General features: G+C 44.6%; 1 protein-coding gene across 1 annotated transcript; it reads right to left on the bottom strand.

Moving 5' to 3' along the window:
• Positions 1 to 850: 850 nt before the first annotated feature.
• On the bottom strand, positions 851 to 22,098 carry LOC125125907 (zinc finger protein 77-like). The gene is made up of 4 exons (XM_047777602.1): positions 21,931 to 22,098; positions 5,680 to 5,806; positions 3,008 to 3,188; positions 851 to 2,310 (listed from the first exon to the last, which is right to left on the bottom strand). The coding sequence occupies exons 1-4, from the start codon at positions 21,931 to 21,933 to the stop codon at positions 1,203 to 1,205; spliced, it is 1,419 nt and encodes a 472-aa protein (XP_047633558.1). The 5' UTR covers positions 21,934 to 22,098; the 3' UTR covers positions 851 to 1,202.
• Positions 22,099 to 24,172: the final 2,074 nt, after the last annotated feature.

Here is a 24,172-nt window from a genome sequence, read left to right on the forward strand (position 1 = left end):
TTTCCACACATCTGTCTCCTAATGGTACAAAAGACCCATAAATCATGGTTTCCTCACTTCTGCTTCCAGACCACATGAATCCTCCTCTTCTATTAACTCAGAACCAGTACAATAAGTATTCTGGGATATAGTTTCCCACCTTTCCCAAGCTGACAACACTATTCAGTAGAACCATCTGGACAGTAGCTTTCACCTTCATGCCAATAAGTCAATCTTCTTAATTCAATGTATTGTGTCCAATTTCCAACCAAGATCATGGACCATGAAAAGAGGCCAAATTACTAACAGAATCAGATGAGACAGATGGTCTTCCAAAACCTTCCACAATTACTAATTTCTTTGAGGAACACAGATATGGTATGAACTAGTAACAGATGTGTCAGAGTTCATCATGGCTTAGCAGTAACAAACCCAACTAGTATCCATGAAGACATGGGTTTGATCCCTGGCCTCACTCAGTGGGTTAAGGATCCAGCACTGCCGTGAGCTGTGGTGTAGGTCAAAGATGCGGCTCAGATCCCACACTGCTGTGGCTGTAGCATAGGCTGGTGATTGTAGCTCCTATTTGACCCCTAGCCTGGGAACTTCCATATGCTGCAGGTATTGCACTAAACAAAAATATAAGTAAATAAATGTGGAAGACACACTTTTCAGTTACATAGACTCAGAGAAGGATAAACATTGAGTCTGAATATTCCATTATCTGTTCATGGGCCAGAAAAGACATTTCAACAATAGAGATTTCATATCATGATCACATACTAGGAACATAAGGTAAAGTAAGAATCAAAGATATTTTCATCTGAACTCAAACCACATCACACATAAGAAAATAAACAAAAGACTTAACTCTGGGCTCAAAAAATACTGTAATGGAAATGCAACAAGTATTATATGACCATATAATCATTTAAAGCCTGAAATATTAAAACATAAGTGGTAATTAAAGATGACGGAAACATAGATGGATAGTTATTATCTTAAGTGCTCAGATCAGCAAGATGAACTAGAAATTAATACACTGGGATCTTTATTCAGGATAAGGCACTTAAAAAAGATTTCTGTCCTAACCTGAGTTTTCAAGTATAAAAGAGGTGAAGTGCTGAACATTTCCCCACATTCTTTCCATGCTTTTCCTCCTGGGACTGCTCACATTTATAAGCTTTTAGGGGAGAATAAAGGCTTTCCCACAGTCTTTGTATTCAGAATTTTTCACCACTGTGTATCTTCATATGTCTCTGCAGGGATATGAGACACCTGTAGGCCTTTTCACATTGCAGACATTCATATGGTTTCTCTTCACTGTGTGTTATCATGTGCCCTTGCAGGGATCTCGGGTACCTGAAGGCTTTCCCACACTGCTGGCACTGATAGGGCTTCTTTTCACTGTGTGTTTTCATATGTTCTCGAAGGGATGAGGAAGTAATGAAGGCTTTCCCACATTCTGTACATTCATAGGGTTTTACTCCACTATGTGTTTTTTCATGTTTTCTGAAGTATTTGGGACAACTGTAGGATTTCCCACATTCCTTACACACATAAGGTTTCTCTCCAGTGTGTATCCTCACATGTCCTTGCAGGGATTTGAGATATGGGAAGGCTTTGCCACACTGCTTACATTCGTAGGGTTTTTCTCCACTGTGTGTTCTCATGTGCTCTCGAAGGTAAGTGCACCAACTGAAAGCTTTGCCACACTGTTTACATTCATAGGGTTTCTCTCCAGTGTGCATTCTCACATGTTCTCGGAAGTGTGAGATGCTAGTGAAAGCTTTCCCACATTCTTGACATTCATAGGGTTTCTCTCCAGTGTGAGTTCTCACATGCCTTGCAAGCTGGCAAGAATAACTGAAGGATTTCCCACATACTTCACACACGTGCATTTTCTGTCCATAGTGACCTCTCTCGTGTCCTTTAAAGGATGAGGGACAATTGACAGCTTTTCCAGATCTCTTACACTCTAAAGACTGTTTATTAATGAGACTCTTAACAAATCTCTTAGATGCTCTCCCAGCATCCTGACATTTACAGGGTTTCTCTACCATGTCTGTTTCCCTACTAATGCTTAGGCACAAGACACAGCTGCAGGCTTGCCCACACTGTTCGCATGAATAAGCTTTATGTCCAGTGTGAGATCTTTGCTGATTCTTCCGGAAAGAATGATCCCTGAAAGCTTTTCCACACTTAGTGCATGTATGGGGCTGAATTCCAGTCTGACAATCCTTATATACAGCAAGATTTGTAATCTGGTTCAGGGTTCCTAGACACTGATGACTTTTTTTACCTTCACAGAGACTCTCCACCAAATTATTTCTGTTCAAAATAAGAAGCAGAGTATTAGAGACTAATGACTTTATGTGATTTCTTTTTTTCTTTTTTTTTGTCTTTTTGCCTTTTCTTGAGCCGCTCCCTTGGCATATGGAGGTTCCCAGGCTAGGGGTCTAATCCGAGCTGTAGCCACCGGCCTATGCCAGAGCCACAGCAACATAGGAACCTAGCCGCATCTGCGACCTACACTACAGCTCAGGGCAACACTGCATCCTTAACCCACTGAACAAGGCCAGGGACTGAACCTGCAACCACATGGTTCCTAATTGGATTCATTAACAACTGCGCCATGACGGGAACTCCTATGTGATTTCTTAATTAATGATTTGTTGATGATTACTATTATTTCCACTACGTATTTGCCATTTTCAAAGAATGGGTGTTTTGACACTCTCTGAATTGTTACAAAGTGCAACAAGTTTAATGCTCTGGCTGAGGGCTAAAACAGAGCTATAACTTTCAGTGTTTTTTACATGTGGGCTTTCCTAATCATTGTTTCCTACTGAATTCTATATCAGACTCCCAATATCTACATCACATTTATAGCACACTGTGTTGTTACCAAAAAAAAAAAAAAATCTGTGAGTACACACTTATTTAGCTAGGTTTATATCTTTTCTTTAATTTCAAGTGAGTCTACCATTTTGCAGGTACCCCCTTCTCCTGTAGGAGGGCCACTTACCTCAAATACTTCTGATGAGGTGGATGTTGATGTCCCATATTGGGAAAGGCCCAGTTTTCTCCCAAAACAGACTTGGAATCATTTCTTTTGAATCTTACTATTTTCTCTTCACTGCATAGTACATTCTCCAAAATATCCCGCTGGGCACTTGAACCACTGGTTTTAACGTGAAGGCAAGAACCTGCAATAATTGGTAGCATAACTAAATCCTTGGGGAAGAAATGGAATAAAGGAAAGAAGAGACCTTATATTGATTTTTTTTTCCATATACTGATTCAAAAATATAAAAGAAATTTCATAAGGAAAGACAGTCGCATGTAATAGTGTAGTAAGAAATATACATATTTGTGGAGTTCCCTTTATGGCTTAGTGGTTAATGAACCCAACTAGGATCCATGAGTATGCAGGTTTGATTTCTGGCCTCCATCAGTGGGTTAAGAATCAGGCATTGCCATGAGCTGTGGTGTAGGTCACAGACTCAGTTCAGATCTGGTGTTGCTGGGGCTGTGACATAGGCCAGCAGCTATAGCTCCAATTCAACCCCTAGCCTGGGAATCTCCATATGCTGCAGGTGTGGCCCTAAAAAGGCAAAAAAGAAAAAAAAGAAAAAAAAGAAAGAAAAAAAGAAAAGAAATATACATATTTGGTTATTCAGATGACTAACATATATTCATCAGATAAACTGGGTCTTCACCCACATTTCCCTGATGATGGCTCCCCAAAACCGATTTCCAGTGTGATAAAAGCAATGGGGTAATATCTGCTCTCTGTGCTCAGTTTTTGAAAATGCTTCAGGATCAAAAATGTGAAATAGGTGTCTTATTACTCATAACAAGCCCTTTCTATCACAAATAGGTTTATATTAATAAAGGAAATTGCTAGAAAGAAACTAAGTATGGGGACTGGCAGCCAACACAGACAACCATGTGATTAAAGGGTTAGAACTTTCAGTCCCACCCGACCCTAGCCCAAACAACCCCCCTGGGTATGGGGGAGGGACTAGATATCCAATCAACTGCTAAGGGGCCAATCATTTAATCAATCACGCCTTTGTAGTGAAACCTCCACAGAAAATTTTTGTTAAAAGTCCAGAGAGCTTCTGAGTTGATAAACACAGGCAAATGTATAGAAACCAGCACACAGAAAGGCATGGAAACATCTTTGTAAAATCACTCCCTATGCATCTCTTCCATCTGGCTGTTCTTGAATTATAATCCTTTTATAATGAACCTAGACCTAGTAAGTCGTATGTTTCCCTGAGTTCTGTGAGCTACACTAAAAAATTAACTAAACCTCAGAAGGGGATCATGGAAATCTCTGATTTATAGTCAGTTGGTCAGGAGGATAGGTAAACATGTGGGCTTAAGATTGGCATCTGGGAGTTCCCATTGTGGCTTAATGGTTAACGAACCTGACTAGCATCCATGAGGACTTGGGTTTGATCCCTGGCACCACTCAGTGGGTTAAGAATCTGGCGTTGCCATGAGCTGTGGTGTAGGTTGCAGATGCAGCTTGTGTCCCACATTGCAGTGACTGTGGTGTAGGCCAGCAGCTACAGCTCCAATTCAGTCCCTGGCCTGCAAACCTCCATATGCCATGGGTGCAGCCCTAATAAAAGACAAAAGACAAAAAAAAAAAAGGGCTGGCATCTGAAGTGAGAGAACATGGAGTGAATCTTACAGGAATGAACCCTTAAGCTGTGGAAACTGCCACTGCTTGCATGGTGTCAGAATTGAGTTAATGTCGCAATGGTGTCCAATAACTGAGTGTTGGTTTAGGGTGTCTAGAATTGGGCCCAAACCTAATTTAACACAAAAGCAAAGAAAAACTATGAAGACCTTGGCTATTTGGAACTTGGGCTATCATAGGGAAAATGAGTCAAGATGCAGCCTATTCACTAAAAAACTTCAAAAGAGGTAACTTCAGAGAAGCAAGGTAGGAAGGAACTGGGCAAAATGCACATTCCCAAATGCTCCTTTTATAAAAGCAGCTACAGAAGGACTTCCCAAGTGGGCAAGGATGGATGAAAACTCCAACAGGGAAGCCAGATTAATGATAAACATCACCTTCTCAAACAAAGACTAAGTCATGTTCCTAATGGTGTGTCCAAATACCGTCCCCTTATCCAGGGAGGTGTGCTTTCCTGGGGATCACAGGCACAGAGGTCCTAGATGGAGCCTGTCTCCAATGACTTGGCTACCACTGGGAGATTGAGTGGTATGTGCTGCTGTCCCATTCATGGAAGAAGCTCATCATGAGGAAGTGGGGAGGTTAAGCACTCCATGAGATGGGCTGATTCTCTGGTTCTCATGTCACTGATGACAGGTTAGCGTAGATTTAACTGCAGCAAGGTTATGACATCAAATGTGAATTGATCACTGTGTAACCTGCACAGGGCATAACACTGTTCTCATTGCCCAAGGTGACACTGGAGATCATGCTCACATTTATAAAATTAGCCTCAGGATTCTGATCAAGAGTAATAAAAAGTCAATCAATACATGAAACTATTTTCATGGAAGAGCTCTCTGACCCTAGGTGGGTTTCATGAAGGCTTGGATTGTGTCTTTTTTTTTCCCCCAACATAGTCTCATTCCTTGGTTCTAGTAAGAAAGGAGAGTTATAAGAAAAAATTGTTCCCTAAAAAAGTACAGGGGTGAAACCATCCTCACCCACAAAGGCCAGGTTCCTGAAGGTCTCCAACATCACATCTCTGTAGAGCTTCCTCTGAGCAGGGTCCAGCAAAGCCCATTCCTCTGGGGTGAAGTTCACGGCCACATCTTCAAAGATCAGCAAGTCCTATAACAGCCACGTATTCTATTTCAGCCAAGTCCCTCTTCGCCCACTTGTGTGGGAGTAAGGGGAGGCTGTCAGTCAGGGAACTGAACTCAAGCAAATCAAATGCAGTTTACTCAGTGATGGTAAGTGCTGGAAACTGAAGCAAAATATAGCAACAACAATAGATGTAGATTTATAGACAAATGATTAAAAAGAATTGCTTTTAATTAGAAAGTACTTCCCGAGGTAAAGACTGAAAATGAAATAATTATTCAGATGATACAGAAATGGACACCCAGCTTGCTCATAAGTTATTTCCTTGAAGCTCCAAGAACAGGAGCAGATTGTCAGGATGCTATGAACACAGATTTCCAGGGCTGCTGAATCAGAACAACTCTTAACTTGAAGGTAATGGCATCAAGGAGCCTGGGCTAGTCCCCTCATATTCAACAGAGGCAGAGACACAACCCCCTGTCAAGACGAGGTGGACACTGAGGGTACAGACACAGGCCAGGGCCTAGGATCTGACACAGCTGTTGGGTAAGAGGAAGCCTGGTTCCTGAGGAATCTGTCAAGCCAGCAGCACCTCTCAAATGAATAACCAAGTGCACAGAATTCAAGAAAGATGCCGCACAAACAAGAATTGTGGAAGAATCTGATGTAATAAAGTCAAAGGTGTCTTTCACAGAGAGAAAAATACCTAATTAATTAATATGGGAAGACATCACACTCATAAAGTAAAGATCAAACAATTATTTTTGAGAACGTGAATTTTAATAAAAAAAAATGTGTTTTAAAAATCTAAATTAGGAGTTCCCATTGAAGCTCAGCAGGTTAAGAATCCGGCCAGTATCCATGAGGATGCAGGTTTGATCCTGGCCTTGCTCAGTGGGTTAAGGATCTGGTACTGCCAAAAGTTGCAGCGAAGTAGGTTGCAAATGTGGCTTGGATCTGGCATTGCTGTGGCTATGGTGTATGCTGGTGGCTGCAGCTCCTATTCAACCCCTAGCCTGGTAACTTCTATATGCTGCAAGTACAGTCCTAAAAAGAAAAAAAGAAAGAAGAAATGAATGAATGAACATAGGAAGGAAGAATGGAAATAAATCAAGAAAGCAAGAAAGAAAATCTAAATTAAAACAAAACAAAACAAACAAACAAACAAACAAAACCCCGAGTTCCTGTAGTGGCTCAGCAGTAATAAACCTAACTAGCATCCATGAGGACGCAGGTTTGATCCCTGGCCTTACTCGGTGGGTTAAGGATCCAGCGTTGCCATGAGCTGTGGTGTAGGTCACAGACACAACTTGGATCCCACGTGTGGTGGCTGTGGCATAGGCTGGCAGCTATAGCTCTGATTTGACCCCTAGCCTGGGAACTTCTATATGCCACGGGTACTGCCCTAAAAAGACCAAAAAAAAAAAAAAAAATCTTCACTAGGAGTTCCCTGATGACCTAGCAGTTAGGGATCCAGTGTTGCCACTGCTGGAGCTTGGGTCACTGCTGAGGTGCAGGTTGGATCCCTGGCCCAGGAACTTCTGTATGCTGCAGGCATAGCTGAAAAAAATAATTCCCACCACATCACCTCCAAAAAAGGCAAGACTGATCTGGGGTTTGCCAATCACACATCTGATAAGATACCTGAATTCTAAAAACACTTTTAAAAAACTCAGGCCAATAACTAAAATAAAGGAGAATACTAGACAATACAATTAAATTATAGGCAAAAAATGTGAGCAAACATTTCTCCAAAGAACTACGAATGGCCAATAAGCTCATGAAAATATGGGACACCAGTCATCAGGGAAATGCCAATCAAAACTACAAGGAGATACCTCTTCACACCCACTAGGATGTCTATAAGACAGAGAGACAAGCACTGGTGAGGACGTGAGGAAGCTGGAAACTCATACACTGCTGGTGGGAAGGTAAGATGGTGGAGCTACTTTGGAAGACAGTCTGGCAAATACTCAAACGGATGAGCAGAGTCACCATAAAACACAGCAATTTCATCTCTCCAGAAGTGAGAGGAAACACCAACACAAAAACTAACACACAGACATTCACAGCAGCATGATTCATGACAGCCAAAAAGTGCAAACAACTCAAAAGTGTAACCGAGCAGGACCCTTTGGGGTCTTCTGAGGGCTACCCTCTGCTTTAGCTCCCCTCCAAAGTATAACATGTATCTTGCTGGAGGTTTACAGGAACATCATGACCTGCCCTCTGTGGACAGCTATAAGAGAAAAGGGTTTCTTCACCAAGACATTTGCAACAATCAACCACACCCTTCCCTCATTCTGCCTTTAAAAATGCTTTGCAGAGTTCCTGTTTGGCTCAGCAGTACTGAACCCAAATGGTATCCAAGAGGATGAGGGTTTGATCCCTATCACTCAAGGGGTTAAGGAGTTGGCACTGCCATGAGCTGTGATGCAGGTCATAGATGCAGCTCAGATCCTGAGTTGCCATGGCTGTGTAGTAGGCTGGCAGCTGTAGCTCCAATTTGACCCCTAGCCTGGGAACTTCATTATGCCATGGGTGCAGTACCCCCATAAAAACGACAAAAAAAAAATGTTTTATAATTTTGGTTCAGGGAGTTTGGGATATCCTGGGGGCACAAGCCACCAGTCTCCTTGCATGGCCATGTAATAAACCTTTCTGTGCTCCAAACTCTTGATGTTTTGGTTGGCTTGGCCTCACTGTGCCTCCAGCGCAAGGACCTGTGCTAACAAAAGGTTGTCAACTCATTTGCATAAGCAAACTCGGTATAAGTTCACAACAGAGTATCACTGGCAACAGGAGGAATGAGGTATTGATACGTGGCACAAAATCAGTGAACTTTAAAAACCTTAAGAGGATTCACCAAAGTCCACAGACAGTATCATTATAACCTATACGAAATGTACGGAACGCACAAATCTAGAGAGATAGAAATTAGGTTAATAAACTCCCTAGAGTAAAGGAGGCTGGAGGCCTGGAATGAAGAGTGACTGCCAGCAGATACAAATTTGCTTTTTACAGTTTAAACCAGGAAGCCTTACAGTATATAAATTATACCTCCATTAAAGCTATTGAAAAAACAGACTCGGACTAGTTAAAAATATGTTCTTTTTACTCTAATGGCAATTTTATTCAAAAATAATAATAGTCCTTGGGCAAAAAAGAAAAAGAAAAAAAGACAATGTGAGTTGTACATGGAACACAATTACAGATGTTTCAAAGATTCCATAGGTTGAGGAGATGTTACAAACCAGATGTCAAGGACACATGCCCACAAGGCTCAGAGATGGATCCAAGTTTAAAATCTTTCATATTCTTTCCTGGTCTGGAGGGATATTTTCATAAAATAAAATTTTTAATACCCTGCTCAGGAAAAAAAAAAAAGCTGTAGGCCGACAGTTCAAGAAAGATGTGGTTGTAGTCCATTATTTTCACACACCTGCCCTAATGTTGGGTGAACAGGTCACTCTTCAGCACACTTTATGGAGCCTGTTGAGCTTTGAAAATGAGTAAATATGGGAAATACATAATCAGTATTAAGTTAAATGATGTTATTCTAGTAGATGTGATTTGTTAAAGGTGTATAAAGTGCTTCTCAAACTGTCATCCCAATGGAGCAAAATATTGGGTGAAATTAAGGGAATTTCATCTTCAGTCAAGCCTTCACTGCATCTATCCAGGACAAGCTGGGACCTGGGACCCTTTACTGCAATCCTTGTACCTGGAGGAACATCACTTCCAGCAACAAAATACAAAGAAACTAGAAAGGACTAAAAATAACTGTCTATGTGCAGTAGGGGCAAATTATGAACAAGAAGATACAAAATGTTCAAAACCTCAACTGCCACTTTTTTTTGGCCACACCCATGGCATATGGAAGTTCCTGAGCCAGGGATCTAAATTCTGACACAGTGGGGACCCAAATCACTGCTGTGACAACGCTGGATCCTAAATCTGCTGTGCCACCAAGAACTCCCCAAATGCCACTTCAGAGGTATAGAGAGCAAAAGCAGGGTACTCTGCATGCACCCTGCACACAGGACCACCAATGAGGTGGGCAGACCACCTAAGCTATCTCTCTGGCCCAAACCCTAGACCTGCCCCATTTACGGGACCAGCTTGCCATGTCCCCAACTCCCCCAAGAGTGAACAAGAGCAACCGAACTTGTTACTTGTTTTCACTCCCTCCTGCTGCAGCATGAGTCCCAATAAAGCCTTCCCTGAATTTCTTGTCTGGCCTCTTATCAATTTCTATTGATTAAAGAGTCCAAAAGGAGTTCCCGCTGTGGTGCAACAGGATCTTCGGCGTCTCTGGAGCACTGGGATGCAGATTCAATCCCAGTCCAGCACAGTGGATCAGGTTCCAGTGTTGCCACAGCTGCAGCACTGCAGCTCATATCTGATTCCTGGCCCAAGAACTCCATATACCTCAGGGCAGCCAAAAAAGGAAAAAAACAAAAAAAAACAAAAACAAAAAAACAACACAAGAACTCTGGTCCATAATATACTTCCTCATGGCTAAAGCATACGTTACTTGAGAATCTGGAACTTTATACATGATCTGTGTTGTATTTCCTTACAATTGTTCGATGGGGAACTGCTCCTCTTCAGTAAATAGATATCTGTGTTTACTGCTGTACTAGTCTGGGTCAAGATGTGCTTGATTATGAGAGCTTTCGGGGTGAGTGGAATTGGAGAATAAAAAATATATATATACATGTGCCCAATGCAGAAGTGCTGGTTCCTGTGTAAAACCTGTCTCTGTTGGAGGTCCATACCCAGATGGGAACAAGAGATGCCTTAACATGTCAGGTTTATATTGCTGGAAACAATGAGCTTAGTAAATTCCTATTTATCTTCTGTTCTGTTTCTAATATTGAAGGACTGAGGTCTTCTAAATGGTTTATCATAAAACCCCATTTCAAGACTTGTTTCTACTCAGTCTTTTCAAAAATCCAAATGTATTTCTCACCCTGAGCTCTTGGTAGTAATAGACATAAAAATCTTTCTAATGCTGACCTGTACTGTAGTACATGCTTGATTTTTAAAATCATTAATAGAGGAAACTAATGGCCTCATTTTACCAGGAAAACATACATGCAGACCTCAGAGACACTGTGGGTTTAATTCCAGAGTACTGCAATAAAGCAAATATCTCAATAATGTAAGTAACACAAATTGTTTGTGGTTTCCCAGTACAGAAAAGTCATGTTTACAGTACTGTAGCCTATTAAGTGTTCAACAGAATTATGTCTAGAAAACTCTGTATATACATTAAGGAACACTAGTGCTAAAAAATGTAACCCACCAGTGAGCAGATGCTCTTTGAAAAACGAAACTGGAGTTTCCGTTGCGGCTCAGTGGTTAACAAACCCGACTAGGAACCATGAGGACTCTGGTTTGATCCCTGGCATTGCTCAGTGCGTTAAGGATCCGACGTTGCTGTGAGCTGTGGTGTAGGTCACAGATGCGGCTTGGATCCTGAGTTTTTGCTGTGGCTGTGGCTTAGGCTGGAGGCTACAGGTCCAATTCGACCCCTAGCCTGGAAACCTCCATATGCCAAAGGTGCAGCCCTAGAAAAGACAAGAAAGAAAGGAAGGAAGGAAGGAAGGAAGGAAGGAAGGAAGGAAGGAAGGAAGGAAGGAAGGAAGGAAGGAAGGAGAAACTGATAAGACTTGCTCAGATGCAGGGTTACATAACATACTCAATTTGTAAACAGCACACTATCTGCAAAGTATAATAAATTGAAGTGCGAAAAAAGGAGACATTCCTGCGCTGTAACAGCAAAAACATCTCCCTTTATTCATAGCTCAAATAACTATGATACACCCAAAAAGAATATGAAGGTAATCACAAAATCAGTAGTAAGTTTGTAGAATGCAAACACAAAAAATAAAGCTTAGTGTATTTTGATCACTAGAAATAAGCAGTTGAAAAGTAAATGCTTAAATAGACTTTTTAAACACAGACTTTAAAAACTAATTGCTGGGGAAAAAAAAACCGTTATTGCTGAAGGGCACAGTATTTAAGGTATTAGCCTGCTGTGGCCTTCTTTGCTTGGCAAAGCAAAAAGCTATTTTTTTTTTTTCTCCTTTGCCCAAAACAAACTCTGCTGAGAGGGCAGGGATTGGGGACATGCTGGTGCTTGCCTGCCTGAATGGAAGCTCTAAAACCTGGACTGCTAGGTGTGAGTCTGAAAGTTCCTATGTGTTGTGTGGTGGTGACAGTCAGGGGGTGTGCATGTGGCACATGAAGTTCCCGGGCCAGGAGGTGAATCTGAGCCACAGCTGTGACCTATGCCACAGCCACAGCAATGCCAGATCTAAACCAAGTCTGCAACCTACACTACAGCTCACAGCAACACCAGATTCTTAACCCATTGAGCAAGGCCAAGGGCCAAACCTGTGTCCTCATGGATACTAGTCAGATTCGTTTCTGCTGAGCCATGACTGGAACTCTCTGCAGTCAGATTCTTAACCCTGTGCCACAGTGGGAACTCACATTGAAACGTCAATAAACTGCAGGGATTAGGACAGGATGGTGTTAACAGAGGGATGGAAAATACATGGCTGGAAAAAAAAAAATCACAGCTCACTGAAATGGGCCCAAATGTTTTTGGCAACTGGGTCTATTTCAGAGCACATGCTGCCAGGCAGGGCCGAAATGATGACACTTTTTCATACATGGGGCAGTGACCAGCAGGTGACAGAAGAGTAAGAAATCTTTTTCTCCTTATCAACTGCATATACAATAACCCATTCACTGTGGACTTAACTGTGAAGGTAGTAGGACACATTAAGAAGTTACAGGCAAAAAGCATTATGACTTGAGAGTTGGGAAATTTTCTCATATAAGAAAAATAAGTGGAGTTCCCGTCATGGCTCAGTGGTTAACGAATCCAACTAGGAACCATGAGGTTGATGGTTTGATCCCTGGCTTCACTCAGTGGGTTAAGGATCTGGCATTGCCGTGAGCTGTGGTGTAGGTCGCAGACGCAGCTCAGTTCCAGCGTTGCTGTGGCTCTGGTGTAGGCCAGTGGCTACAGCTCCGATTAGACCCCTAGCCTGGGAACCTCCATATTTTTTGCAGGTGCTGCCCTAGAAAAAGACAAAAAAAAAAGAAAAAGAAGTAAGCTACAAAGGAAGAGATGAGAGAAATTGAATTCAAGTCTATTAAAGTTAAAAATTGTCTATTAAAGTATAGAATAAAAAGAAACAATAAGATAGGTCACGATCTGGGAGAACATGTTTGCAACACCTAAATATGAAAAAGGATGAAAGTCTAGAATATGTAAAGAAAACATAAGACATCAGTAAACATACAAATAAGTTAAAGGTGAGAAAACGACTGAAAACTATTTCACAGAAGATGAACCACCGCTTATGAGAAATACTCAAGCCCAATGGTTATTAATAAAAAACCAACATACTGACCACATACACAGAACCAATATACAGTCCACAAGCAGTTCCCACTTGATACACTCAAAAGGGACAAAATTAAGCTGGATTCTCCCTGCACTAGAAATGATGTAGAATAAACACTCAACTCCAGCCCTCTATCCACACTTCTTAGTATTTTGAAAATACCCATAATCTACAACCCTTTAAGTTTCCTCCAACATGTAAAAAATTTATATTGTATTTGCACTTGGGAGACAAAAAGCAGCAGGAATATAACAGCCTGCTGACAAATCAAACCTAAACCTGAGATACCCTGAGCCCCACAGGACTGGATAGAGGAGGGAACCGGGTGACCACTGACTCCAGGACGTGTGAAACACACAAGGGGTAAGAACCACAGAGAAGCATTCTGGAAGCTGTTACTGGTGCAGTACAGGTCATATTCACCTAAATGCAAAATCAAACAAGATGCTGCTTGGTGACGAAAGACAGATGTAAAGCTTCAAAGAATAACAAAGAGACCAGGAGGGTGGGCAACCTGGGGGCCGCCCAACTGAGAGGTGCTACCAACCAACCAAGGGAATAAAAATCTAAACCTTAGAGAGTCCCCGTTGTGGTTTAGTAGGTTAAGAACTCAACTAGGGAGTTCCCATAGTGGCTTAGTGGTTAATGAATCTGACTAGGAACCATGAGGTTGCAGGTTCAGTCCCTGCCCTTGCTCAGTGGGTTAAGGATCTGGTGTTGCCGTGAGCTGTGGTGTAGGTTGCTGATGCAGCTCGGATCCCATGATGCTGTGGCTCTGGTGTAGGCCAGCAGCTATAGCTCCAATTGGACCCCTAGCCATATGCCACAGGAGCGGCCCAAGAAATGGCAAAAAGACAAAAAAAAGAACTCAACTAGTATCCATGAGGATGTGAGTTCCATCCCCGGCCTCTCTTGCTGGGTTAAGGATCTGGAGTTGCCCTGAGCTGCAGTGTACGTTGCAGATGCACCTAGGATCTAGGATTACTGTGGTGTAGGTTGGCAGCTGCAACAACGATTAGACGCCTAGCCTGAGAACTTCCATACACGTAAGTGTGGCGCTGAAGAGAAAAAAAACAAAAACAAAATTTAAACCTAAAAGACAGTCAACAGACACGAACACCAAGATCATACAAAGAATTATCTGATAAGGACTTTGAAGCTACTGAAAAATACTTCAATGAGCAATTACAAAAGCACTTGAAACAAATAAAAATTTTGAGTCTCATCAAAGAAATACAAAATATAAAGAAGAACCAAATGGAAACTTGAGAAGAGAAAAATACAATAACTAAACTAAAAAAGGGGATGTTTTCAAAACAGGATGGAGGAGTTCCCGTCGTGGCGCAGTGGTTAACGAACCCGACTGGGAACCATGAGGTTGCGGGTTCGGTCCCTGCCCTTGCTCAGCGGGTTAAGGATCCGGCGTTGCTGTGAGCTGTGGTGTAGGTTGCAGACACGGCTCGGATCCCGCGTTGCTGTGGCTCTGGCGTAGGCTGGTGGCTACAGCTCCGATTCGACCCCTAGCCTGGGAACCTCCATATGCCGCGGGAGCGGCCCAAAGAAATAGCAAAAAGACAAAAACAAAAACAAAAACAAAAACAAAAAAACAGGATGGATATGACAGAGAAAGGAATCAGTTGGCTTGAAGGCAGAACAGCAGAATTTACCCATCTGAACCAAAGAGAAAAAATAGACCAAAGATAAATGACAAGAGCCTCAAAGACCTGTGGGACAAAGACAAAAGATATTACATTAGTATTACTGGAGTCCCAGAAAGAGAGGAAAACAGTAGGCAATAGAAAATTACTAGGAAAATTACAGAGATGAGATTAGTGGTCACCAGAGATCAGGGATGAGGAGGTGCAGAAAGTGGGGCTGGTGTGACTATAAAGGGACAGCATGAATATCTTAGTAGTGATAGAAAAGTTCTGTTATCTTGATCGTGGTGATGGCTATACATGTCTACCCATGATAAAATTGTACACACACAAGTAAGTACATATAAAATTGGTGAAATCTAAAACCAAACCAAAAAAGGGGCACATGGTAGAAGAAGGACACATCTAGAGATGAGCCTCAGCACTTTAGGGATGAGCAGGTGCGTCTAAAAAAGCTTCGTGGAAAGGGGAAACCAAGGAAAGGAGAAGGGAAAAAAGCAAAAAAAAAGAAATAATGCTGGTCCATCAGGAAAGAAGACTTCTTCCTCAGCGACTACGAGCAGAAGGAAGTGTATTGTCTCTCCACATACTGAAGCAGTGTGAGCTTCCTAAGTTGAAGATGATTTGGAGGAACACAATCATCTCCGTGTTGAAATCTAATCCAGTCGAATTGTGACTGGTTTCTTGAACACACTCTAATTGTGCCTTGGTCATTTTGGCCTTGCTTCTCTAACCTGAGGTTTACCTTATTCTCAAAAAAATGAACACGCGATTATTGTTGAAAGACTTGTTTGGGAGGGGGTGGGAGGCTGGGGAAGTGGAGGGGAAAACTATTAAATGAACATCCTCATTTAAAAAAACACAAAGAGGAGTTCCCGTCGTGGCACAGGGGTTAACGAATCCGACTAGGAACCATGAGGTTGCGGGTTCGGTCCCTGCCCTTGCTCAGCGGGTTAAGGATCCGGCGTTGCCGTGAGCTGTGGTGTAGGTCGCAGACGCAACTCGGATCCCGTGTTGCTGTGGCTCTGGCGTAGGCCGGTGGCTATAGCTCCGACTCGACCCCTAGCCTGGGAACCTCCATATGCCGAGGGAGCGGCCCAAGAAATGGCAAAAAGACAAAAAAATTAAAAAATAAAAAATAAAAAAACACAAAGAAAAAAACCAAAACCAAAAAACCCTACACCTTCAGGTAAGGGAACAAACAAATTCAGCACTCACACATGGGAATCACATGGCACAAGATCCTATGAGGGAAACAAGAGGGAAGAGCGGCAGAGTGTGAGCTGGCGCAGATCAGCAGCAACTGCTCACAGTGCCCAGGGGAACCCCAGGTCAGAGGTCAAAGGCTGCTGGAGCTGGGGTCTGTACTCCCCCTGCTGACACACAGCCTGGGTGGGTGTCCCAAGGTAGGGGAGGGACACAGCCTGGAGCTCCACACACTTGCGCTCCCCCTCAGTGTAGAAATGCCCCCAATTCTCACTCCAAGTTCTGATCCAGTCAGTCGCTACTCTTTCTATGAATCTTTTTAACTCCTATCTCTGTGGGGAGAAATTTTCCTAAAGTATTTTCTAAACCCTAAGGAAACTATAAGTAAGGGGCTAGAGGGGACTGGCTCAGCAAGTAAGGCATTAACTGAGAGGACAAGGTGTCGACTATGGAAAACTGGGTCAGCTCAAGTCAGAAAACTGCTTGAGAAGACACTGATTGTTCCTCAAGATGCTATGGATAGATAGCTGACGCCAGCCCTAGCGATGCCGGTCAGAGTAACGGTCAGAGTTAAAATACAACGTGACTGGAGGCAGAGGGCCTTGGGATTTCTATTTTCTACATTATTTACATTCCTGAGAACACAATAAAGATGATGAGGCATCGGCATTCAGGGCTCTTGACCCATGAGGCCTTGAGTCCCCAGGTCCCATCTTTAAACTTTACTCTGTCTATACGTCTTTGTCACTGTTTAACATTTCTTAAGCTTGGCAGCGCCCATCCTTAGCTGAGCTAGGGTTGGCATATCTCCACTCATTTCACATGAATGTGGGGAACTGCCTGTGTTTCCTAAAATTATAATAGCAGAGAGAACAGTCTCTGTACTGACACTTGTCCTCAGAGGCACCTCTGGTTAAGCCCAAAAGGCCCAGAAGCTCACGAGTCTGCAGAAAACGGCAAAGACCTGAGATGCTTCCCAACCTCATTAAGAAGAAACCAGGCACAAAGAACTCAGTATTTCACACCTGCCAAAACCTGAAGCTGGATTAAGGGCAGCTCTGAGTGCTGAGCTGGACCTAGAGGAGGCTGCTCACAGGTGTCAGGTGACAATGCTCAATGCTCCCTGAGCCCTGTGCTCCTGGAAACTTCCATGGAGGGTGAGAGGACCCCCACCCTCTGGTCTTCAAGGAAAATAGCAGGCTGCATTGAGCGCTGTCACCTGCCCATCCACACCTGACTTAGAGAAGACTCCCACTGAGGCCAGGTAGCCAGGATGAGGCCAGACACAGCCTTAAATCCCCACCTCCGCCTCAGCAGCGACTGGCTGAACTGCTGGTCCCCGCTGCCCAAGCAGAACAAATGCTTGTTGGTCAGACTTGGTTTTAGCTCCTCTCCTGACCCTTGACCCCTGATTGGCCTCAACCCCAGCCAGCAGACAGCCCCCTAAGGACAGTCTGGCCTCAGGGTTCTGCCATCTGAGCATCACATCTGGTTCTTCCTAGTTCTATTTACTCCTCTGAATGAAGGAGAAAAAAACCAAACCAAAACAAAACAAAACCTCTAGAGAATTCTCATTTTGGCTCAGCAGTAACAAACCCAACTAGTATCCATGAGGATGCAGGTTTAATCCCTGGCCTCACTCAGTGGGTTAAGGATCTAGCATTTGGTGAGCTGTGGTGAAGGTCACAGATGAGACCTAGGATCTGGCATTGCTGTGGCTGTGACTTAGGACAGCAGCTACAGCTACCATTCGACTCCTAGCCTGTGAACTTCCATATGCCACAGGTGCAGCCCTAAAAAAAAAAAAAAAAAAACCTCTTTGCCCAACTCCTGAGATGCTTGCAGATCTCAAGGTCATGTTCTCCCTATTGCATGGCCCCCAGTGCCTGGTACAACAGACCTTCTCCCTTGCAATAACTCATCTGAATGGAAGTCCGCCCTTAAAAAGTTTTTATTTTTCATTTGACACTGGCTTGACCGAGTGTTCTCAACTGCCCATGTGAAAATTAAGCAAGAGAAAACACTATAAAGAAGTGGGGGAGTTCCCACCCTGGCTCAGCAGTTAATGAACCCAACTAGTATCTATGAGGATGCAGGTTTGATCCCCGGCCTTGCTCAGTGGGTTAAGGATCCATTGTTGCCATGAGCAGTGGGGTAGGTTGCAGGTGCAGATTGGATCTGGCATGGCTGTGGCTGTGGCAAAGGCCAACAGCTACAGCTCAGATTCAACCCCTAGCCTGGGAACATCCATATGCCAAGAGTGTGGCCCTAAAAAAGAAAAAAAAAAAAAGAAGTCGGGGCCAGGGCAGAAGGGAAAACTTCATCAAGAACCCATTTGACATTAGTTACAGGAAGATATGCCAATTACAGATCCCAACAGAAACACAAGAATCACCAGTCACAGGCCACAATAAGAAAAGATGTACACACACTGCATTCTATAAGAAACTGGCTGCTCCAGCAACTAGCCAATGACAAAGCAGCATCACCACGAACTCTCCATTTTCTCCATGGACTTTATTAAATACAACCCATCCCAACTCTCTTTTTCTCCAATAAGTAAGTTTGTTGGACTTGCCTTGTACCTCTTTGCTATATACCCAGTTTGCCCTGAATTACAATTTTTTGCTGTTCCCAAATAAATCCAGTTTTGCTGGTAAGTAACTGTTTCTTTTTAGGATCAACATCCATTTCTTACCCAAACTTTACTCAGGTTTCTCTACCCACAGGCCCCTAACTCTGAGTCACTTCACTCCACACCTCCTAAATTGAGAAACACTTGAGATGCAGAACAGGTCCGCTCTGACCTGGGCCAAGAATCCTCTGGTCACGGGCCCTTTGATTCTGCCAAGCCTCCTTCCTCTCACCCTCTCAGAGAAGAGAAAAGCCCGTTTCTGTGCGGTTGGAGACGCTGGCACTGAGACCCAAGCTTCGGCCCTAGTACAAGAGTATTTGCAATAGCGTCTCCCTGACCAACTCTAGACTTAACTTATTCGTCAGGTCCAGGGTGGGACCTCAGAGCCCGACAGTTCGCACCGGGGGTCGTCGCGTCCTTGCTCAGACACCCACCGGTTCAAAGACTGAGTTGGACTTCACGGGACCCCACGTTGAGGTCGAGGGCTGAGGTCGAGCTGGGACCCAGGACCCCAAGGGAGGACAGGACAGGGTACCGGGACCGAGCAACGCAGTTGAGGGAAACTAGGGTCCAAACCGGGAGCGGGGAACCCCGTCTGGCAGTCGCTTCCTGCCAGCTCGAACCAGCCCCAGGGCGTTGGTCGCCAGCCCCGCGCACTCACCATTACTGCCCCTCTCCGCGCTCTCAGGTCGTCCTCTCCGCAGCCCCGAGCCCAACGACTCAAGCCGGTTAGAGCGACAGCTACAAGACACCACACGCCCCATGAGGTAGATGCGCCCGTACGCTCGGGCGGCAGCGAACTACGTCACCTCACAAGCGAATGAGCCCGCCCCCGTTCCTGATTGGATGGGGAGGAGGTGTCCGACCCCTCACGCCCTGATTGGATAGGCCTCTGGGCGCACAAACACACGCGGCTTTGATTGATAACGTTGTAGGCCTGGATTCTGAACAAAGGGCTGGCTGAAGGTCACGTGACCATGCAGGGCGGAAGTGCGGGGTTTCGGCTTCAGCCCTTCACCGCCTGACCTCTCTGGGGCACCAGAACCTTACCGCCCTGGTGGGCTCCAAGCCGAACCTACTCCTGGCCAAAGAGACAGCAGCAAACAGCAGCTTGCAGTCCCCTTTTCTCCTGGAGGCAAAAGTGCGACTCACTTCCCTTCGGTACCTCCTGTCCAGGGCTGCCTCCAGCCCAAGAGCCAGGGCAGGAGGGGACAGGTGTGCAAGGAAAATTAAAATGGACTCGGTATTGCTAAGAGAGCGCTCTAAAATGGAGCCAGGTCATTGAGGAAGTGGGGCTTATGCAGGTCTGAACTTTTTCACCACTTAGTGTCTTAATGCAGGCATCCAGAACATCTGCCCAATGGTCCAGAATGTCAAGATGATTATCCGACCCTTACCCTCAATAAGCCGTTACAGCCTAGTTCTCAAGGACAAATATTTCACTCCCTGTGTCAGAGTTGATCATAATTCATGCCGGACAGCTTTAACAACCTGTGGCTTTTCCTTTTATAAGCCTCTTAAGCTTTCTCCTCCCTAGAAGACTCAGTTTTACACAGTTGATGAAAAATTAATGAATAGTCAACCTAAAAAAGAAAATAGAGAATTTTATTTGAGCCAATCTGAGGAATATAACCTGGGAGACAGATTCTCATAAAACTCTGAGGGCTGTTCTGCTTGCTAGAAGTCTAAGGCATTTATATACATTTTTGAGACAAAGGAAAATACTCTACTCCAAATGACATAATGACATTGCACATAAAGTTCACCAAAAATATGTAGTCTAGGAGTTCCCGTCGTGGCTCAGTGGTTAACAAACCTGACTGGCATCCATGAGGACACACATTCAATCCCTGGCCTGGTGCAGTGGGTTAAGGATTTAGCGTTGCCGTGATCTGTGGTGTAGGTGGCAGATGCAGCTTGGATCCAGTGTTGCAGTGGCTCCGGCGTAGGCTGGCAGCTACAGCTCCGACTGGACCCCTAGCCTGGGAACCTCCATATGCTATGGGTGCGGCCCTAAAAAGACAGACCAAAAAAAAAAAAAGACATGTAGTCTAGATTTGCAGATCACCAAAGCCCTTACAGACTTAGGAAAGGAATGTTATCTTCTAAGTAGTTACTTTGCAGGTGGCAGAAGAAGAATTTAAAACATTTTCTATTCTTTCTGGTGGAGCAGACATTTATGCCTTTGAAAAGATCTGGTTAATGTATAATGCAGATACACAATGTACATTAGGGAGGGCCCAATAAGGACAAGGAGTATGTTATGCTTAAATTTTCTTATCATGCCTCAAAAACATAAATTGTATTCCATCAACTCAAATATGTGTCCCACAAATTGCAATTCTTAAGAAGCACCCCCCCCAATAAAGCTCTTTCTTCTCTTCAGCCTCAATACTTTATTCTTCTATATGAGGAGGGGCCTGGGGACCTCCCAAGTTCTGAGTCAGCTCTTCAGCAAGGACCTTGTGCATTTGTTCCCTCTATTTAATGCTCCGTGACCCTCCCTGCATGTAAGGCAGGAGCCAGCCCCAGTTTGACGTTTTACCTTTGACACCAGGAAGGCCCACTCTCCTGTCCTGCCCCCACATTTGGGCTTAACCAAATTCTCTGTGTCCCATTTCTTAACCCACACCATCAGGCTCCCTCCCTGCAGGCCTCTGAACATTGGATCGCCGCCACGTCTGAATAACATTCCCCTGGTTAGCTTCTCCTGAGAACAGGCAGACCGAGGGAGGCCTGTCCTTTCCAGAAACTCTAGTCCGCAGTCAGCGAACTGCCCTCACTCGCCCAACTGCCCTTCTGCTCAGCCTCACCCAGAAAAGTCCTTTTCTGTGCGATTGGAGACGCTGGCACATCTCAGAAATCCGAGCCTCGGTCCTATCGCAACGGCATTTGCAATTCAGACTCCTTGACAAGTCCGGGCTGGACTTTATCTGTCAGATCCAGGGCAGATCCCTTCCTCCGGCGCCTAACCGTCCGGGTTGGGAGTTTTCGCGTCCTCCCTGCCACTCCACGGGGCCAAAGACTCGGTCCGGACGCCCCGGACCCCGCGCAGTGACCAGACAACACACCGGGTCATGACCACTTGGCCGAGGGGTAGAATCCGGTCTGGACCCTGGGGTGGATGGGGCACGGGGACACCCTGACCCGTGGCCGCTTTCGTCAGGTTCGGGTTAGCTGTTATCAGCCTTTTCCCTATTCGACCCCGGGCCGCTTACTCACCATCTCCGCCTCCTTCCGGGTTCTCCAAGACTTCCTCCTCGTGGCCCTGCAACCAGGGCAGGTGAGAGCGACGGGAATGGGACCCTTGAGGCCTCGCGGGACAAGTTCGCACGGGACTTCGCGGCCCCTGAAAGCAACATCCACCAGCTGGGAAGGCGCCCGCCGCCGGTCCTGATTGGACCGTAATCCTTGCCCCGCCCCCCCCCCCCCCCACGTGGACCATCCTCCTTGTCCCTCCCTACCCTCCGTGCCGGATAATTCGGACTCCGCCCGGTCTCCGCTGATTGGACAGTTCAACAAGACCTCGCCCCAGCTCCTGAGTGACAGACCAAAAAGACTCTCGAAACTCTCGACACATCCTGGCATCTGGGATTGGGGCCCCCCGCTTTGTGGACCCGGTGGCATCTGGAGGTGCAGACTCGGTTTCCCTTCCGATTTCTCCATATCTCAGTGTGGACTAGAAAAGTTGAGTCATAGGGCTTTGTTGATGGAAGTAAAAAATAAATAATCTATAATAGGAGATAGAAATGACCTTTATTTGAGTCAAACTGACAGCCTCTTAGATAACTCTTGAGGAACTGCTCAGGAGGAACGTGGTATTCAGAACAGTTTTATATCATGTGACGAACATTAAACAAGTGAGGGATGCATTCCTTCAAGGTTTCAAGAGCAAACCAATCATGTACGGGGAGTCAGTATGGCCTTGGTACCTTAGTACCTTGGTGTCTGAAGAAGAAGTACCAGCATTGGTGTCCCAGGAAGGGAAGCATCTAATCTTTTTTTTTTTTTTTCCTTCCTTGGAGTGCTCCCGCGGTCATGTGGAAGTTCCCCCTGGCCAGGGACTGAACCACAGTTGAGGCTTGTACCACAGTTGTAGCAAAGCCAGATGCTTAACCCACTATGCCACACAGGAACTTCCTATCGGCCATTTATTTATAACCCTGGGAGAAATGTTTATTCAAGTGCTTTGCCCACTTTTTACACTGGGTTGTATGCATTTTGTGATTGACATGTAAGGCTTTTAAATGTGTTCTGGATAATAAACCTTACCATATATACGATTAACAAATTTAGGAGTTCCCATTGTGGCTCAGCAGTAACCATCTGGACTGGTATCCATAAGGACAATGTTCCATCCCTGGCCTTGCTCATTGGGTTAAAGGATCCGGCCTTGGCATAAGCTGAGTTATGGGTCACATATGTGGCTCGGATCCCTCATTGCCATGACTGTGGTGTAGGCCGGCAGCTGCAGCTGTGGTTTGACAGCTAGCCTGGGAACTTCCATAATGATGTGGGTGAGGCCCTAACTTAAAAAAAAAGAAAAAGAAATCATTATGTATGGCCAAAAAACTCATGAAAAGATGCTCAATGTCACTAATTACTAGAGAAATGCAGATCCAAACTACAATGAGGTATCACCTCAAACCACACAGAATGGTCACCATCAAAAGGTCTACAAACAATATGCAGGAGAGGTTGTAGAGAAAAGGAAAACTTCCTACACTGTTGGTAAGAATGCAAATGGGTGCAGCTCTATGGAGGTTTCTTAAAAGACTCAACATAGGGAGTTCTCATTGTGGCTCAGAGATAACGAATCTGACTAGTGTCCATGAGGATTCAGGTTCAATTCCTAGACGTGCTCAGTGGGTCAAGGATCTGGTGTTGCCATGAGCTGTGGTGTAGGTTATAGACACGGCTGTGATCCGTGCCATAGGCCGGCAACTACAATTCAACCCCTAGCCTGGGAACTTCCATATGCTGAGGGTGTGGCCCTAAAAAGACAAACAAACAAACAAAAAACTGAATAAACTTAAGTGAGAGAAGAGGTTTTATCTGAACTTTTTTTTTTGTCTTTTTTTGCCTTTTCTAGGGCCGCTCTTGTGGCATATGGAGGTTCCCAGGCTAGGGGTCTAATCGGAGCTGTAGCTGCTGCCCTACGCCAGAGCCACAGCAACGCGGGATCCCAGTGGCGTCTGCAGCCTACACCACAGCTCACAGCAACACCCGATCCTTAACCCACTGAGCAAGGCCAGGGACTGAACCAGCAACCTCATGGTTCCTAGTCGGATTCATTAACCACTGTGCCACGACGGGAACTCCATGAACTTTTAAGTGATAATCATTTTATATATATTTAGAATAAGTCCCCAATTTTTAAAGGGTACTTTAAACCCTTAGAGGTTGCTAAGTTAAATTAAATGATGGTAATTCATTGAAAGTATATATAATTTCCAAATAAGAT

Source organism: Phacochoerus africanus, chromosome 4 (assembly GCF_016906955.1).
Source record: "Phacochoerus africanus isolate WHEZ1 chromosome 4, ROS_Pafr_v1, whole genome shotgun sequence".
Classification (NCBI taxonomy): domain Eukaryota; kingdom Metazoa; phylum Chordata; class Mammalia; order Artiodactyla; family Suidae; genus Phacochoerus; species Phacochoerus africanus.

What these genes read in the sequence shown, in the direction of transcription:
- LOC125125907 (XM_047777602.1), bottom strand. An exon ending in CAGGAACCTGGCCTTTGTGG is followed by an intron (nt 3,189 to 5,679) that starts GTGAGGATGGTT and finishes CAATTATTGCAG; the next exon opens with GTTCTTGCCTTCACGTTAAA. An exon ending in CCTCATCAGAAGTATTTGAG is followed by an intron (nt 2,311 to 3,007) that starts GTAAGTGGCCCT and finishes TATTTTGAACAG; the next exon opens with AAATAATTTGGTGGAGAGTC.